Source organism: Papilio machaon, chromosome 12, assembly GCF_912999745.1.
Source record: "Papilio machaon chromosome 12, ilPapMach1.1, whole genome shotgun sequence".
Taxonomy (NCBI): Eukaryota; Metazoa; Arthropoda; class Insecta; order Lepidoptera; family Papilionidae; genus Papilio; species Papilio machaon.
This window is the reverse complement of record NC_059997.1, coordinates 7,272,397-7,288,588: the sequence shown is the minus strand read 5'-3', so window position 1 is coordinate 7,288,588 and position 16,192 is coordinate 7,272,397. Positions and strand designations below refer to the sequence as shown.

Below are 16,192 nucleotides of genomic sequence, written 5' to 3'. Positions count from 1 at the left end.
CGAGCTTTAAAGATGACTTAAGGCCGGCTGATACATTTGCTCAAATTTAATGTAAAATGGTAAAAGATAAACGAGAAAAACAATAAAACTATACCTAAAAATAATTTAAAAAAAAATATCGTTCATAATTCCAATTAGACTAGTATCATAAAATAATAAAGTTGTTCGCTCACTTACATATTTATTTAAGTACTTATATAGATAGTACTTCAAATGAACAATGAAAACACAACAAAGACCCCACCGGACTGCATTGCCACAATAACACAAACTATAACATAACAGCGAGACCAAAATAAAGACAACATTAGCAATATACACATTATATGAAAGAAATTTGATTTTGAATAAATCGTCTTCACATAGATTAGTTAGGTTAACTTTGTGGTGGTTAGTATAACATTTCTCCACAATGCAACAATAACAATCAATATATGGCCTTTGCAAATTAAAACGTATAGATGCATGAATAATTACATATGGATCGTCGGCGCTTACGTTGTTTAATATTACTATTATAATATTGCACCGTAGTAAAGAGTTGTGAAACAAAAGTAAAATAAAATATAACTTATTAGTAAAATGTAAGACCAATGTATACTTGGTGAAAAATTTAGCAAGGAATAGGCAAAAATTAATTATGATTAAATCGGCGGCACGCAGACTAATCAGTTTAAAAAAATGATAATTAAAAAGAAAATTGAAATAGTATATAAGAAAAAATAAATTTATTGTAAGCCTAATATAATCTACGTATCTGAATAATGAGTAATAACTACTAGTTTTGAATAAATGTATAAAATAAATGTAATAAATGCCTGATAATTTATAAGAGATACGTGTTGTGATATTATAATTTATTATAGCGTTGCTTATAGCCAAACTAATTATTGACCAAAAATTTTGTTTATATCTCCTTCGGTGCGAATGCGTTCTACGACCTTACCATCATCCTTCCTTGTAAATACCTGTCCACCTTTTGTCCACACGTACCTCCATTGTGCACGGGAAGCAGCCTCGCGGGTCTTACCGAACAGTTGCCGTTTGTTGCGCGTGAGGTGTTCGTTGACGTAAACTTTCCTGACCGTTCCAGCGAGGTTCATGTCAGCAGTGGAGAGGCCGCGGCGGACACGTGCGGCGCGCAGCATGGCGTCGCGCTGCGCGCGGCGTGCCAGCCGTACGACCAGCGGTCGCGGCTGCTGCGACGCGCCCTCGCCCTCGCCACGGTTGCGCCGCACGGCTCCCCGCCGTTCCGCGTGCACGATGTCGCGCTCCTCCAGTGTTAGCCCAAGCTTTACAGCGACAACGCTGGCGAGATGAAGGGCGTTCTCGCTCCTCTCCTCTGGCAGTCCAGCTATTTCGATATCGTTTAACAGCAACTCTTGGTCACGTTCATTCAATTGCAACCTCAGGTCGGCTACCGTACTCTCGAGGTGATCATTGGCGAATGTTTTTGTCTCGAGTTTTTTTTCAACCTCGTGAACCTTTTCCTCGATTGAACTTATTCGACTGCAGCACGCTTGTAGATCCTCCTTGAACTGTTTTATCTCATTTCTTGTATCTTTCAGGTCGGTTCTAAGACCCTTCACCTCTTGGATGAGTTCGAAAAGCATACGGGTATGATCAGCCTTGCCCTTTCCGGGGACTATTACCTCTTCACCGGGGCTGGAGCTTTCCGCTGAGATATCATCCGTGGGTTTAGCCTTACAGCTCGGGCAAGCGAACCCTAGGGTAGTAGACCCGGCGGGTACGCCGCTGCAGCCGCGGTGATACACATTTGTACACTTGGCACATCGTATACAATCAGCGTTAGCCGTATATTTACCACACGCACGGCACTTCGGCATTGCAGACAAGAGATGGCGCTACTTTATATTTCGTATATAATAATAAAATGTTTTATTTCTTTAGAAATTTAGGCGGACACTTTTATTCTTTGACCACTAATAACTATTTTACAAAAATATTACGTAGCCACTACGGTTTAATTGCACTTAATCAGAAATTAAAATTATATCGGAGAGGTACGGTAGACTAAGAAATGTTCCCGCACGTATAACAAGCACTTAAGTGGTTAAATCGAGCGTATAGTTTTTGGATAACAATAACAATTATCGATATCACACTAAACTTCACTTCTCGGTATAATTTACAATGAAAAACACTTGTTTACTATTTTTTTTACGCAAAATATTTTCCGGTAAACCGCTGTCACTGACGGTCGGACGGTAGTCTCTCTCTATTTAAAAAATATGCTTTATTATTTATCAATGATTCATAAATTAAATTAAAGATATCGATGGGTCCTTATTGTGTGAGTAAGGGCCAAAGTAACAAATTGATTATTTTTACTTTTTTATTTTAAAAGCTACCTCTTAGTTTAGTTAATAATATGCACTAAACAATATACACATTTACATGTGTAAACATGTTTTTTTTGCTAAAGTAAAACAGCCTATGCGGCCTATTTTCCTATATGGTTTAAACTTTGAGAGCCTCTCCTGTAAAGTTGTCAATTTGCACATTGGCCCTTATTCGTAGGAACTAAAAAGCATGAAGGAATTAAACAGCATGGTATTTAACGTGTTAATCTTGCCTAACTTCTGTTGACTGAAAAGCAATACAATATTGCGTATTATAATTAGCTAAGGTACATTGTATTGTGCTTCATGTGAAAGTTGTCAGTTGTTACCATGTGACATTACAACATCGAAGTCATGGGTCATTCAATCATTGTGCTATGTTGCATAACCTGTTCTTATTGTACACTCAAATCCAAAACTTCGACCTAAGTAAACAGTGTCACAGCTTCGAGATAAATGTTAACAATCTTTCCTCTTATAATACTAATATTATAAATGCGAAAGTTTAGAGCTGAAACCGAACAAATTCTGGAAGAACACATAGGCTCATTTTTTTTATTCCGCGGAGACAGAGTAGCGGATATCGAGAGTAAAACATTGAAATATTCTGTGAATACTTTTACAACATAGAAATGAACAGTTATGTAAACTGAAATGTTAAATATTTCTCAAAAGCAAAATGTATATTTTGATATATGTATTTAACCTATGTTGTACAATGGATAGAGTTGTATACTTACTTAGAACATTATCTCGAATGACTCACAGATTGTTATTGTAGCGGCAAGTAAAGAATTTTAATTATATATCTCGATATAACTTGATATGTGACATGTAGACTGTATATGTTGATTGAATGTACAATAAGATTGATTAGTATGCGTTACTAGGTCTAGTGTTCTTGTGAAGCCCTAATATCCTATCATCCGAGCGGAATTTAAAAAAAAAGTTAATAAGTAGCTGTGTTCCTAGACCATGTTCTACATCTATGCAAAATTTCATCAAGACCTGTTGAGACATTCCGGACCTTCTAGCAAACATTAGTTGCAAATCACTTGCTTGGAGTTACAATGTGAACAATTATAGGAAGAAATTAGGAAATTCTTGCTTATTGGTTGGTAACCCCCAAAACTTGTAGGTGCTTTTTTCAATGTCAAAAACTGCAATATGTTTTTGTTGGTCTATAAACTAGTAAACGTGATTCGGAAAAAATAAGACTTCGCGTCACACATCTATAAGATTTAATTACAAATGTTGATTGAATTAGAATCAGGTGTCCTGATTTATGCAGAAAAATCATGGCTACCCTACGCACAACCTTCTCAAGGATATTGAAGCATAATAAGAAAGGAGGCAGATGAAATGTTTGGTGATTCTTTGAGGGCTTCAATGTAATTGAAATTTTTGCAAATGTTGTTTTGATTTTCTGGGAAATTAAATTCCACAAAGTTGTTTTCTATTTCGTATTTTGATAACAAAAGAGCAATGAAAATTTGTATAAAACATTCTATCGTTCTTATCTTTTCTTGTTAATAAATTTAATATGTGCATGAAAAGGTTTGTTAAAATTTATTTTAAGATCGCTTGAGCGTTTACCTGCTTATTGTATAAAAACGAGTCGCAACTCGCTAACTTGATCAGAATAATAAAAATAGCATTTAGTATATAATATATAGTATATAGTATAAATATATGTAATTGGACGTCATTATCGGATCTGCTATAATGGAATGATTTATCAGAAACTTGTTAAAATAGTCACAACAATATTTTTAGTATAATTTGCACGTAATGCTCATTGACTTATATGCATTTGCCCATTTTGGGTTGTGTGAACAAATATGCATTTGTAATTCAAACAACTTTGTTTTTTTTTTTCTTGGAAACATGAGTCCTAAATGAATTATAAGTAATATTTAAGTGTTGTGGCGACAGAGTATTAACCTTTGTGGTAAGTCGCAATTTGTATTTGTAATTTGCATTTGGAATCCTGAGATCAATGACCTAAATTAACTTATAGTCAAACAAGAATATCTGGCTGGTGACAGAGGCTTTGCTATTACGGTTAGTACTGTCAAAAAATATGCCACAAAAGAAAAAAAATCAAACCAGCTACAGTGCAACAATCTTGTGATCCTTTTTTCGCATTGACAATGTGGTATTAGGTTGCTGTCACACTTTGCTTTGAACGAATAAATTTCCCCTTCCTATGCGTCCCGTCCTCGGGAAGAAAATGGTGCAAAATTTTAAATTTTGTCTTTCAATAAAGTTCATTTTACCAAGCGTCATCAAATAGCGTAGTTTCACATTTGGCATTTACTTGTACTTGACTCAATGGATAAGGATCTTCGTCTAAAGCCCCCATGTATATGTCAAACAGGAATAACTTTGACGTCATTAGATCCCGTAGGAGGCGTAATGTTACTCCATTCATACCGTACAGGTAAAGATTAATAGGGTTGATGAACAAGAAACTAAAAAATAAAAACAAATAATAATTGTTAATCGTACTTTTTATATTCTACTATTTTTATTTAATTTGTATCCTGTGATTAACCAATCGTGAGTTTTCATTGCCGCAACACGTGTACCAAAACATATTACTATGTATATGTTTCATCAAACGAATAAAAGGGATAACTATATATTTGTATATGTATATATATCTGTTTTACATTTATCTGGCTCAATATTTATACCAAAAAAAATACTAACAACTTAATGAAAAAAAAAAAATTACATGATATAGTAATGTTGACAGCCCTAGGGCATTAAATTGTGTATGAAAGCGCAGACCGAGAGTGGGCGGTGTTGATTTACTTGCTCGATTATTTTCGGCTTAGCATTTCTTCGGCAATGCATAAACACAACGCCGTAATTGTAAGACCTGGCCGCGTTCAATTGAGCATACATAAGCATTTAGCCATTCATTAGACAATGACTCATCGTTTTCAATATGAATGGAAATCTTTTATCGCTTTTTAAAATTTGAATTAACGTTGTTATGTGTTGTTTAAACTTTCGTGAAACATTGTAATAAATTAATTATTAACGGCTAAACTCACGTATATTTGTCCGGTGACGGCACCGACTAGTATCGGAGCCGACAAGAGTCAATCTTCAGGCGAGTGTTTAAAGAGTCCGAAACTAGTCGGTGCCGTCACTGGATGATCATACATAATTTAAACCGTTAATAATTAATTTATTACTTTCATATAAACAGTTATTACCTAGCCCAGTAAGGGAAAATTAACCATTTTTCTATGAAATCTAATAATCTGCACATCATATGCAAAAGCAAATATCATCTGATTGTCAATAATTGTTATCTTTCAATGCCAAAGTCAACAATGGTATATTATGGCAGATGTATTTGATAAAATATTTTTTTATTATTTTCGCTTATTTTGTTAAAAAAAAGCATCGCTCTTTTAGTTTAAACTAATTTAAAAGACACAGCATCATTATCCTGTTACGAGATTCGTCAAATTAATTTCATTATCAAACGATGTACTTAAAAATGTAGACCGCATTTTCTATATTATTCAGCATAGTCATGTTTATTGACGTTATGTTATTATGACGGTTTTCTCCTTTTTGTTTATTTTCGTATTTACTATGCAATGAGTCTAACCTAAGTCTAATATTGTTTCAGGAGTGTTTAATACTGCGGCAGTTCGTGATCGCCGCTCATCATGCTGCGACCGGAGTCGCCGCTCGCTGACCATCGCAGCCTGCTGCCGCGTCGCCTGCTTCCCGTTAAGGCACAAATCGCCCCCGCCGATAAGCGGAAGAACAGGCGCTCGCTAGAGCTCAATCCGCCCAATGAACACGCCCCATACGACTACCCAAAGCTGCTCATATCTAAAACAACCGACTCCCTAAACACAGAATGCCCTCGAAAAATCATCCACAAGCAAGATTCCACTGATAGCTTAAAACGTGCTCTGCTTACGAAAGATGACAAGAAAGCAGCAAAGGAGGCCGACAAAAAGTCTGTCACCAAACAAGACTCCAGCGAGAGTCTAAAGAAAGCGTTGCTCAGTAGACAGGAGTCGAACGATAGTGCGAAACGAAAAGAATCCGATCCAAAATGGACCCAGCGGCAAGAAGACTTAAAAAGGACAGCAGAAGTTAAGCGAGGTAGCGATAAGAAAGGTCTGTTGGAGACAGATTCTGATGATTCATGTAAAAGAATATACGAGAGAAGGTCGGGATGTGCTCGACCAACTTTACCACCAGTCGCGGAGAAGAGCGTGCCCTCTCAGAAATCCCCTAATGGGAGTCCGAAGACTCCTGGAGTGGCGGCCGTTGCGGAAGGCGTTGTTAAGTGGGGTAGTGGATTGTTGTCGCCGAAAGAGGAGCCCAGACTGAGGCCGGCCAGGAGCTGGTATGGATACGGGACTCTGCCGACAGATGGCGATAAGGTAAGGGTCCTAGATATAAGATATGTCAATTTCCTCTTTTTCAGATAATACAATTTATTGACAGCGGGGAAAAACTATTTCTGAGGATATAATCTTGACCTCATTTACTATGGTTAGTAAATTTTACAGATATTGTGCTGTATTCGATCCATCATACACACCGATCCATCATGAAATACCACTATTGTTGCCTCGAATTTCATCTTACTTTTCTATAATACTTGACGTCATTAACGTTGATCAAAAACTTCTAGATATCGTTAGAGTTGTTATCAAAACCAGAAACCAGATAAATTAAAAAAAAACGATCTAGATTTAAATATGACGTCATAGTCCATAGTCGTAGTAATCGTACTAAAGTAAACAAAATAAAAATATGCATCGTTCGGTATAAAAAAAATTACGACTACTGTGAAAAATCGATGTTTTAAAGTCAATGATCAAGACTGCAGCTTCTTAGCCATATTTGGTATTGTCACCTTTGAAGTAAGGAAACCTGAACATTGTCGCTTTTGTTCAGATAATTATATGTTTTTATCTGGTTTTATGAGCTGTTGACAAGTCTTTATATTTCCATGACGTCATTTTATGTGATATGGGCGTAAATGGTAATTAAAACCTGTTTTATTTTATTTAATTTAGTTTTATTGTATAAGGTCCCGGCCGCATTAACTAGGGCTTTTATTAGTAGGGGAGGTGAAGCGGGGATTTTGGTATCAAGCGTGGTAGTTGAACATAAAGGGGGAAGGTTGTGTTCAATCTTGTACTTCTACCACAAATAGAAATATCCATGTAGAATCTAGGAAGTATTGCTTAATGCGAATGGAATAATTATATTTTTATGATAGTAGCTGAAAAATCTTAATAAATAAACTTTTTCCAAGTTATGTTCTACATCTGTGCTTATATTTCATCAAGAACCGTTAAGTCATTTCGGAGATACCTTCTAAAAATATCCATCCATCCATCCATCCAAACTTCCGCATTTATAATATCAGTAAGATAGTCGTCAACATATATAAACTATAATAGAAATATGGAACGCGTAAAACATAGTTCATAATAAGTACTCATGGTCAAGGTAAAGGCCATTTACGGCTTCTAAGTCGTAGGATTTTCAATTCAACGTCCTTGACAAAGAGACTGAATTATTAATTGATGGTCTATATTTATGGATATGCCTCATATTTGATTTTCGTACTTGTTAACGACAGTGATGTTTATATTTTGAGGTAAGAATCTTTTGTTATTGTTTGTTAGTGTTTTTATCCCTTAGTAATTAATAACGCTTAAAAAGTTACGTAGTAAAAACATCTTAATGGCATTAGATAGCATCTTTGCATCATCTGGACGTAGTCTATTCAGATAGATTCTATATTAAAACAAGAAAAAAAAATTGTGCGGAATAAAAAAAAACTTTACTAGTAACTTATGTTTTCTTCCAGATTTTGTTCTACATCTATGCCAAATTTCATCAAGATCTGTTGAGTAGTTCCGGAGATACCTTCAAACAAACATCCATCCGTCCATCTTAACATTCGCATTTATAATATTAAGTAAGATTAGTAAGAAGTAAGATGTGTTAGGTAAAATATTCTAAACATAATCGTCTCTGTTATCCTTTTGTTGTAGTTGCCTTGTATTTCTTGTTTATAAGGAAAGTTCTCGATTAAATATTGATCATCGTTCATTTTGGTATCTTGGATAATCCAAACTAAGGTTTTATTTTTGTACAAATTTTTTACCCATGAATAATTACTATCATAGTGTTACCTCACGAAGAGTATAATTACTTAATATTCTCACATCAATTTTGTCTGTCTTTGATTATGATTTGCCTTGACCGACTTTAAAAGGTGATACACCATTTTTAATCTTTGTCGTATTGACAAAGAGTAGTTAGGCTTTTTTTATTAGCTGTAGCTTGATGTTAAAGCACTTTATAGAATTTTAAAAATAAAAAACATTGTTATAATATTTCAACCAGCTCTTAAATGTCGATACAAAGTAAAAATTGTTATTTTGTTATTAGGTATTTTTTTAATTTAAATTGTATTTTTTCAAATATATAACAAACTAGCTTTTACCCGCGACTCCGTCCGCGCGGAATAAAAAAAATGCACACAAGATAAAAAAGTTCCTATGTCTGTCTCCTAGTTCTAAGCTACCTCCCAATTAATTTTCAGCTAAATCAGTTCGACCGATTTTGAGTTATAAATAGTGTAACTAACACGACCTTCTTTTATATATATATAGATTATAGGACCATAAATTAATAAGCAAGAGGTCTCTTTTTTGAAACAAAGTTACTAACTAGTTCATGAGCCAGAACCTTACAGAAATTGTGATTTTATTTTTATTTTAACAATTACCAATTGTAGTGAAATCACATACAATTATAATGTTACTGTGCGTGTGTACAAGGCGTAGAGTTCAGTAACTTGTAAGAGGTCATAATGTATTCGAGGGTCGCAGTGACTAATTGTTTTTTTTTTCTCTTAACAATGCGAAAGCAGTAAAACAAAGGAAACTTAACTGTTGTTTGTCACATTGCTCTTTATTCTATATTTTAATCTTACTTTTACTAATAATGTAAATGCGAAAGTTTAGATGGATGGATAGATGTAAGAATGTATCTCCGGAACAGCTCAACGGATTTTGATGAAATTTGGCATAGATGTAGAACATAGTGTGGAAGAACGTACAGGCTACTTATTAAGGTTTTTTTTTAATTCCGTGCGAATGGAGTCGTGATAGTTAGTCGTTGATATTTTCTTTTACTTGAATATTTACAAAAACTTTTGCAGCATGCATAGTTACAGTGCACTGGAATTTCAGGAATCCTTTGATAAATCATTTGATCAGGTTTTTTTTTTATCTTTATCTATCTATATATATAAAAGAAAGTTGTGTTAGTTACACCATTTATAACTCAAGAACGACTGAATCGATTTGACTGAAAATTGGTAGGCAGGTAGCTTAGAACCAGGAAACGGACATAGGATATTTTTTACCCCGTTTTCTATTTTTTTTTATTCCGCGCGGACGGAGTCGCGGGAAAAAGCTAGTTTAGAATAGATTCTAGTATTATATTAATAAAAAATGCGATCCATGACAATTAACAAATTGTTTTTTTTGTTTGTTTTTTAATATCCCTTATGCGTTGTAGCTTTTTAATTAAACGTAACCTTGGGTGCTATCTCCGGCGACCTTACCAATGAAAATCAATCAATTGTAAACAGGATGTAATTGCGACAGACAAATATAGATAATGAAATTCTCCTTTGTTATCGACTGAGATATTAAATTTTAATTAACTCGTTCGTTTTGTACAATCAACACATTAACGGTCGATAGGTCTGTATTAGTTTCTTCGCTCTTAAGATTCTATTTAAATTATAATTTTTAATTTTGTCACTGAAGTTGCCCGTTGATAGTTAAAAATGAATCATTGTTAATTTTGGTTGACGTGTGTTTCAACTACCAATCATTCGTATGTTTTATTGTTATATTGCCATCCTTGTTGTTCTCTTTAAAAAACGGAGATAACGATTTATGTTGGTACATATGTTGTTCACTGGAATTATAACTCATATAAACTTAAGTGCGGAAATAATTTAGCTAGTGCACTCCTGTTCATTGTACGTTCGCAAATGTAAGGAAATACGGCGCTAAAGTGGCGTTCATTGGAGCATATCGTTCGGTGAATCGCCGCTTGTACCGATATTGGCACGGAAGACGGACACGGAATCGCCATATCGCCACTCGGCCGTGATACTCCACCAGTTTTTGTGTTACGCCGGGAATACTTTCGTGTTCCCCACTACCCAAGCATTGTTGTTTTGTGCATTTTCGTCATTAGTCGCTGCGTGTCCGACGGGAATGGACGTGTTTGCTATGACATCAAGCGCGTGTGACCCGTGTTATCAGATAGTGCAGTGTGACGCAAGTTCGGATTATTATCAATAGACATTGTTTCAATTATGCCGAATGAAGTTCGACGCACAAGGGTAAGGACTTACAATCTTATCGCTTAATACCAAATACCCATTGGTTCAAACGGTTGTTGTTGTTCGATAGGTTTTAGTGTACAGATAAATAACGCATTTTAAATACTAATTTCGTTAGTGACAGATGACAGGATACTAAGAATCGTTTAAATTAAAAACAGAAATGTTTGTGACATAAATTTGTTCTGGTGATAAAAATCCCAGATGCCAGATCCCAGAAACGATGGACTACTGATCTCGAAATTATTTTTTCTTCAATCATTTTTGTTTCTAAATCAATTTGATTTACATTATTCACTCTGGTTATTAGTTTTATTATTACTAAAGGAACGAATTCTGGAAATGTATATTTAAATTTATGTAAATGTAATTTTGTTGTTTACCATAATTTAGGTTTTTTGTCTATTGTTTTTGATAACCTTATCGACGTATACATTTTTCAGAGATCTCGTAATGTTTATTGTGGAGATTGATCACTGATCTCTATAAATAGATAGGCAAATGCTTAGAAATGACAGCTTTCGCTTCGTTCAGATTTAAACCCGCCTGTTGATATTCCGTGACAGTTCATTCTATCTATTCTATATCTATTCATTATCAGTTTAGCGCCAAAATTTTGCAAATCAAATAGGCACAAAATACTACATTTTATAGCCCCAGTCCATTTATATAGGTCAGTGAGATTGGTAAATTTAAATGTAAAGTGTGGGTACCTGTATAAAAATGTTAAACGGCTTCAGTCACATATCGTATAAGTTAATAAAGAGGTCAATAGTGTATCGTATGAGTGTTTTGTATCGGACTTTTGCAATATTATTACATGTTTACAAAGTCAATCCAAGTACAAAGTTCACATTGTATTTGTATAAATTGAAAACAACAGCACACCAGCCAACAATGATTTTTATTCGTTGTTAAATACTAACATTAAACTATAGACATCTTCTAATATATAAAATTCTCGTGTCACAGTTTTCGTCACCGTACTCCTCCGAAACGGCTTGACTGATTCTCATGAAATGTTGTGAGCATATTCAGTAGGTCTGAAAATCGGCCAACATCTATTTTTCATTTTTTTTACTGCGCGCGGACGGAGTTGCGGGCGACAGCTAGTATTTTCATAAAAATGCCATACAACTTATAATTATTACGTCACAATGTTAACTCTTCCCGCGCGATTTTCTCTTTTCTCATCTATATTTTTACTTAACAAAAAAGGCAAAGGTCTTGGTCGTAGTATGCCACTTCTTTGGCAGAATTATTAATTCCGCACTGAACAGTTTTGAAATGAGATGCAAATGTACCAATTAAAGTACAGACAACGTTGTGCTAGTATAGTAATATAAGTACAGAATATATTTATTTAATAACTTGCCTTTTTTAGTAAGAGACAGAGTTAATTTCAATATTAAGGAATAAAACTACATAAGATTTAACATCAACAACATGTCAACATTTATGTCGCCCGGGAGTCCTCGGCGCGGAAATATAAAAAAACTTAATTAATAGTCTAAGTGGTCCTTCAGACTAGTAGTATTAAAATAAACATTATTTACTTCGAGTATCACTTACTAGTAGCCATAGAGTAGAATTTAGTTTCTTATTGGCACTGTGACCTTCCGATATGACCGACGATCCCAACATACTTTGACCACGCGACTGTGACGTAATAGTGGAAATATTGTACAATGTTTTACTTATAATTCTAACGTTTTTGCTCGTTAAATCGAGTATCACTTTTTGCCCGACTAACGGTAGGGAAATCCGTCGTAGTAGCATTCTTCACAAAACTTCAATATTCACTGTTGTAAAATTTAAAATTGACGAGACCAGAATTAGACTTTGATCTTGAGTTTTTGCCTTCAGTATGGATATCTAAATCACATTCCGCGTAGCAACCGCCCGTGACGTCACAACTAGATTAAAACGGGATATCAATTAGGGCTGTCAACTTTCGATAAACATGGATTTCAGCTATTTTTAGTAGAATGACAGGGGTTACAGCATCATAATCCAATCCTTAACCCACTCAAGTGTGGTCGATGCAACAATTTTTATAAACCTGGGTTGGCTTAATTTTTACGACCGCCTGCCACTCGCCAGCCCTACTTGATGTTAAATAAATTAAAAGATAATTATAGTATCCTAGTATTATAAATGCGATGGATGGATGGATGTTTGAAGGTATCTCTGAAACGTCTGAACGGATCTTGATGAAATTTGGCACAGATGTAGAACATAGTCTGGAAGAACACATGGGCTACTAATAATTTTTTTTTAATTATGCGTGGACGGTGTCGCGGGCGACAGCTAGTAGTATATAAAACACTAAAAGAATACTAAAAATACTCTCCTATCACTGTAAATAAGACCAAAAATAAATAACAATCAACATAAATAGAACAAATCTTAAAACTGTGATCCCTTGGTTGTGATCATTAGGATGTAAATATAAAAACTTGTTACAATCGAATAAACAAACCTACAACTGAGATCATAAGACCGGTAACCATTTGGTCTTTTGTTAAAAGAATATCTAAATGTCAACATTTTATTATAACCCAAAGAATGGCACTGGGAAGTCATTAGTAATAGTGTTATTTTTAAAACTTTTAATAAATTACTCTTAGACCCTTCGTACATAAGGCAATGAAAATCGTCGAAATTAATGTTGTATGGTTGCGTCGCCAGTATCGCTCCGTACACAACGTTGAATCGACAACGCGAGTTGCCTATTCGGTCAGTACAGGCATAGCGACTACATGTCAACTGTATTTGCACCGCCATCTTGAAAATTTCAGCGAATTTTCTCACGACGATCTAGACAAACGAGTTGCGAACAACTGTCTTTGGCGATGACAAATAGAAATATCGGCGACGCATTGCTTTGTGTACGAAGGGCCTTAGTTGTATTAAGGCTAATTAAAAGATATTAAAACATGTTAAATTATCACAGGTTGATTATTTAACTGACTTTGAATTGATAGAAAACTTATCGTGTAAAGAAAAAAAAAATATTACTAATAATTTAGGATAAGGAAATGATCAGTTTTTTGTTCATTTAAATCGTCAAACATATTAACAAAACAAAATATCAATAATCATCTCTTAATAAGTAATTTACTTAATACAAAAATTATAAAATGACGTATTCAGGAAAATAACACAACAGGACTGTTTTAGATTAGTTGAGTAACTTCTTTCAAGATATTTACAACGGATCTCGCCTATTAACTGCTAGCAGTTGTCCGCAACTTCGTCTGCGTGGAATTAAAAAAAATCTAGTAATAAATATAGCCTATGCCACCCGGATATTTAGCAACCCAACAATACAAACATTTTTCAAATCGGTTCAGTACTTTCGGAGCCTATTCAATGCAAACAAACGATCAAATTTGTCTTCCATATAATTCTAGTATAGAACATTTGTGTAAAGAAAATTTATCTGTTCGGTTCAATGACCTAAGAGTTTAGGTCGAGTAAACGAAATCGAAATTGGCCGTTGACACGTCCATCACTTATATGTACATCGGTACTAACTAAACCTCTAATGTAAAATTAACATTATAGGATTATTTAGAGCCTGTAAGATTTTTATGTGACTGGCAACCCTGACACTTCCGTGGTAAAGATAGGCAACCCTACTTTGGTATCTTATTTATGTTAGTTACTCTCTATTGGTGATAATTGTTTTTGAAAATTAATTGAGCTAATAACCCTCGTTTAAGTTCTAACAATTTTTATAGCCTTTCTTAGATAGGCTTCAGCAATCCTATTACAAAATGATTTAGAAACATTACATGAAAAATACGCTTTATCAGGAAATTCGGTGGAAAGATCGAAGTCATCTTAAATTTTTGCCGCTGACATATTGATGGCAAAACAAGTAACACGAGTGGTAGTGCCCAACCGCCTTCACGTTGTGCCGCGTGACGTCTGCGCACGTGCCTCACGTGTCCGCGCCATAACGCTGCGTTATTTCGACACACAATTTATTATGCGGATAATTAAATGCATCCATTATTCTTGTTTTGTTTTGGTTCCTTTTTTATAGAAGATGGCAAACAAACAACTGATATCTTCTTACCTATCTTACTAATATTATAAATGCGAAAGTTTAGATGAATGGATGGATGTTTGAAGGTATCTCTGGAACAGCTCAATGGATCTAGGTGAAATTTGGCACAGATGTAGAATATAGTCTGGAAGAACACATAGGCTACATATTTCAGCTTTTTTTTAACTCCGCGCAGACAGAGTCGCGAACAATAGCTTGTTATTGTATATAACGTCGTATTCAAATCGAATACCTACGTGTTATATGTAAATGATTGACGTTTCGTTCCAGAAGGTGATCTAAATGACACGAAAAGTATGGAAATGTAAGATTGCATTTATGAATGTTAAGAGTTGTCACGTTTTCCTGCCACATCCTTGTAAAATGGAAATCTCGATGGGTGTCTGGTGTGAATTTAAAATGTGAATATATTTGAAGAAGGATAATTTATACTTTACACTGTTCTCAATTGTCTCGTTTCTTAAAACGTTTTAAAATAATATAACAGTGGTAGACGCCGGCAACAACAACATAAGTTGCACGAATTGACCGGCCGACTAACCGACCGACCACACAGGAGACAGGCATTAAGTGGAAGCAATTTCGCGTTTCGTCTGATGAGTTAGCGTGACGTAGGCCTAATTTTAGTACCCTTTCCCTTCCCCTTTTCTCATAAGGATGGGATTTGAAGGTGGAGTAGATTTTTCTTAGGAGGGGAAGCATAGAAAGTGGATATTCTTCTTTCTGTGCGTCACTTCTTCTGTCTATTAAAGGTAGGCAACGCACCTGCTATTGCGGATGTCTATGGGCAGGGGTCGTTTCGTCAATTAGGCACATTCAAGTGGCTGTTTGCTTTTTTGCCAGCTTAATGATTTTATTTTGATTTAAATGCTGTTTACTACATAACTGGTATATATCGGGACCGAGTGGAAACTTTTATATAAATCCTTCTTCTAAAGGATCTTTGAGATAAATCCTTGAACGACTTTTGTAGTCTAAGAATAAAAACTCTTTTCCACTAAGCGACTAGCCGCGTGAGTTATTTCAATGGCAGTCGTGGTCGCGCAATGAATTTAATAACTAAAATTAAGTTCGAACTATCAAAGTTTATAGTTTAACTATTGTATAACAAAATCTCCACGTAAGGATTCTAAATCCAATTAATTGGTACTCATTCAATGTCGTTCTCTTGTTGCGCAAGACGCTATCGGTTGTGGAGTACTGTTTGCATAACATGGTCACGTTATTGCCAATGAATTCGTATTCAGACCTGCCTGGGAACGACGAACAACGTGCACGCTCACAGTAAAATTAAATTGTATGAAAAAAAACTGT

General features: G+C 35.0%; 2 protein-coding genes across 2 annotated transcripts in view; one reads left to right on the top strand and one right to left on the bottom strand.

The window, feature by feature from the left end:
• The window catches only part of LOC106710435, a 92,740-nt gene that overhangs the window by 15,313 nt on the left and 61,235 nt on the right, over positions 1-16,192 (top strand). Inside the window, exon 2 of the mRNA XM_045680319.1 lies at positions 6,019-6,790. Coding sequence (XP_045536275.1) covers positions 6,059-6,790 — 732 coding nt within the window. The 5' untranslated portion in view covers positions 6,019-6,058. The remainder of the gene's footprint in view (positions 1-6,018; positions 6,791-16,192) is intronic.
• LOC123721502 lies at positions 786-1,849 on the bottom strand. The gene has a single exon (XM_045680318.1). The coding sequence runs from the start codon at positions 1,845-1,847 to the stop codon at positions 888-890; it is 960 nt and encodes a 319-aa protein (XP_045536274.1). The 5' UTR covers positions 1,848-1,849; the 3' UTR covers positions 786-887.

Coding starts and splice junctions, on each gene's coding strand:
- LOC123721502 (XM_045680318.1), bottom strand. CDS start 1,847: ATGCCGAAGTGCCGTGCGTGTGGTAAATATACGGCTAACGCTGATTGT.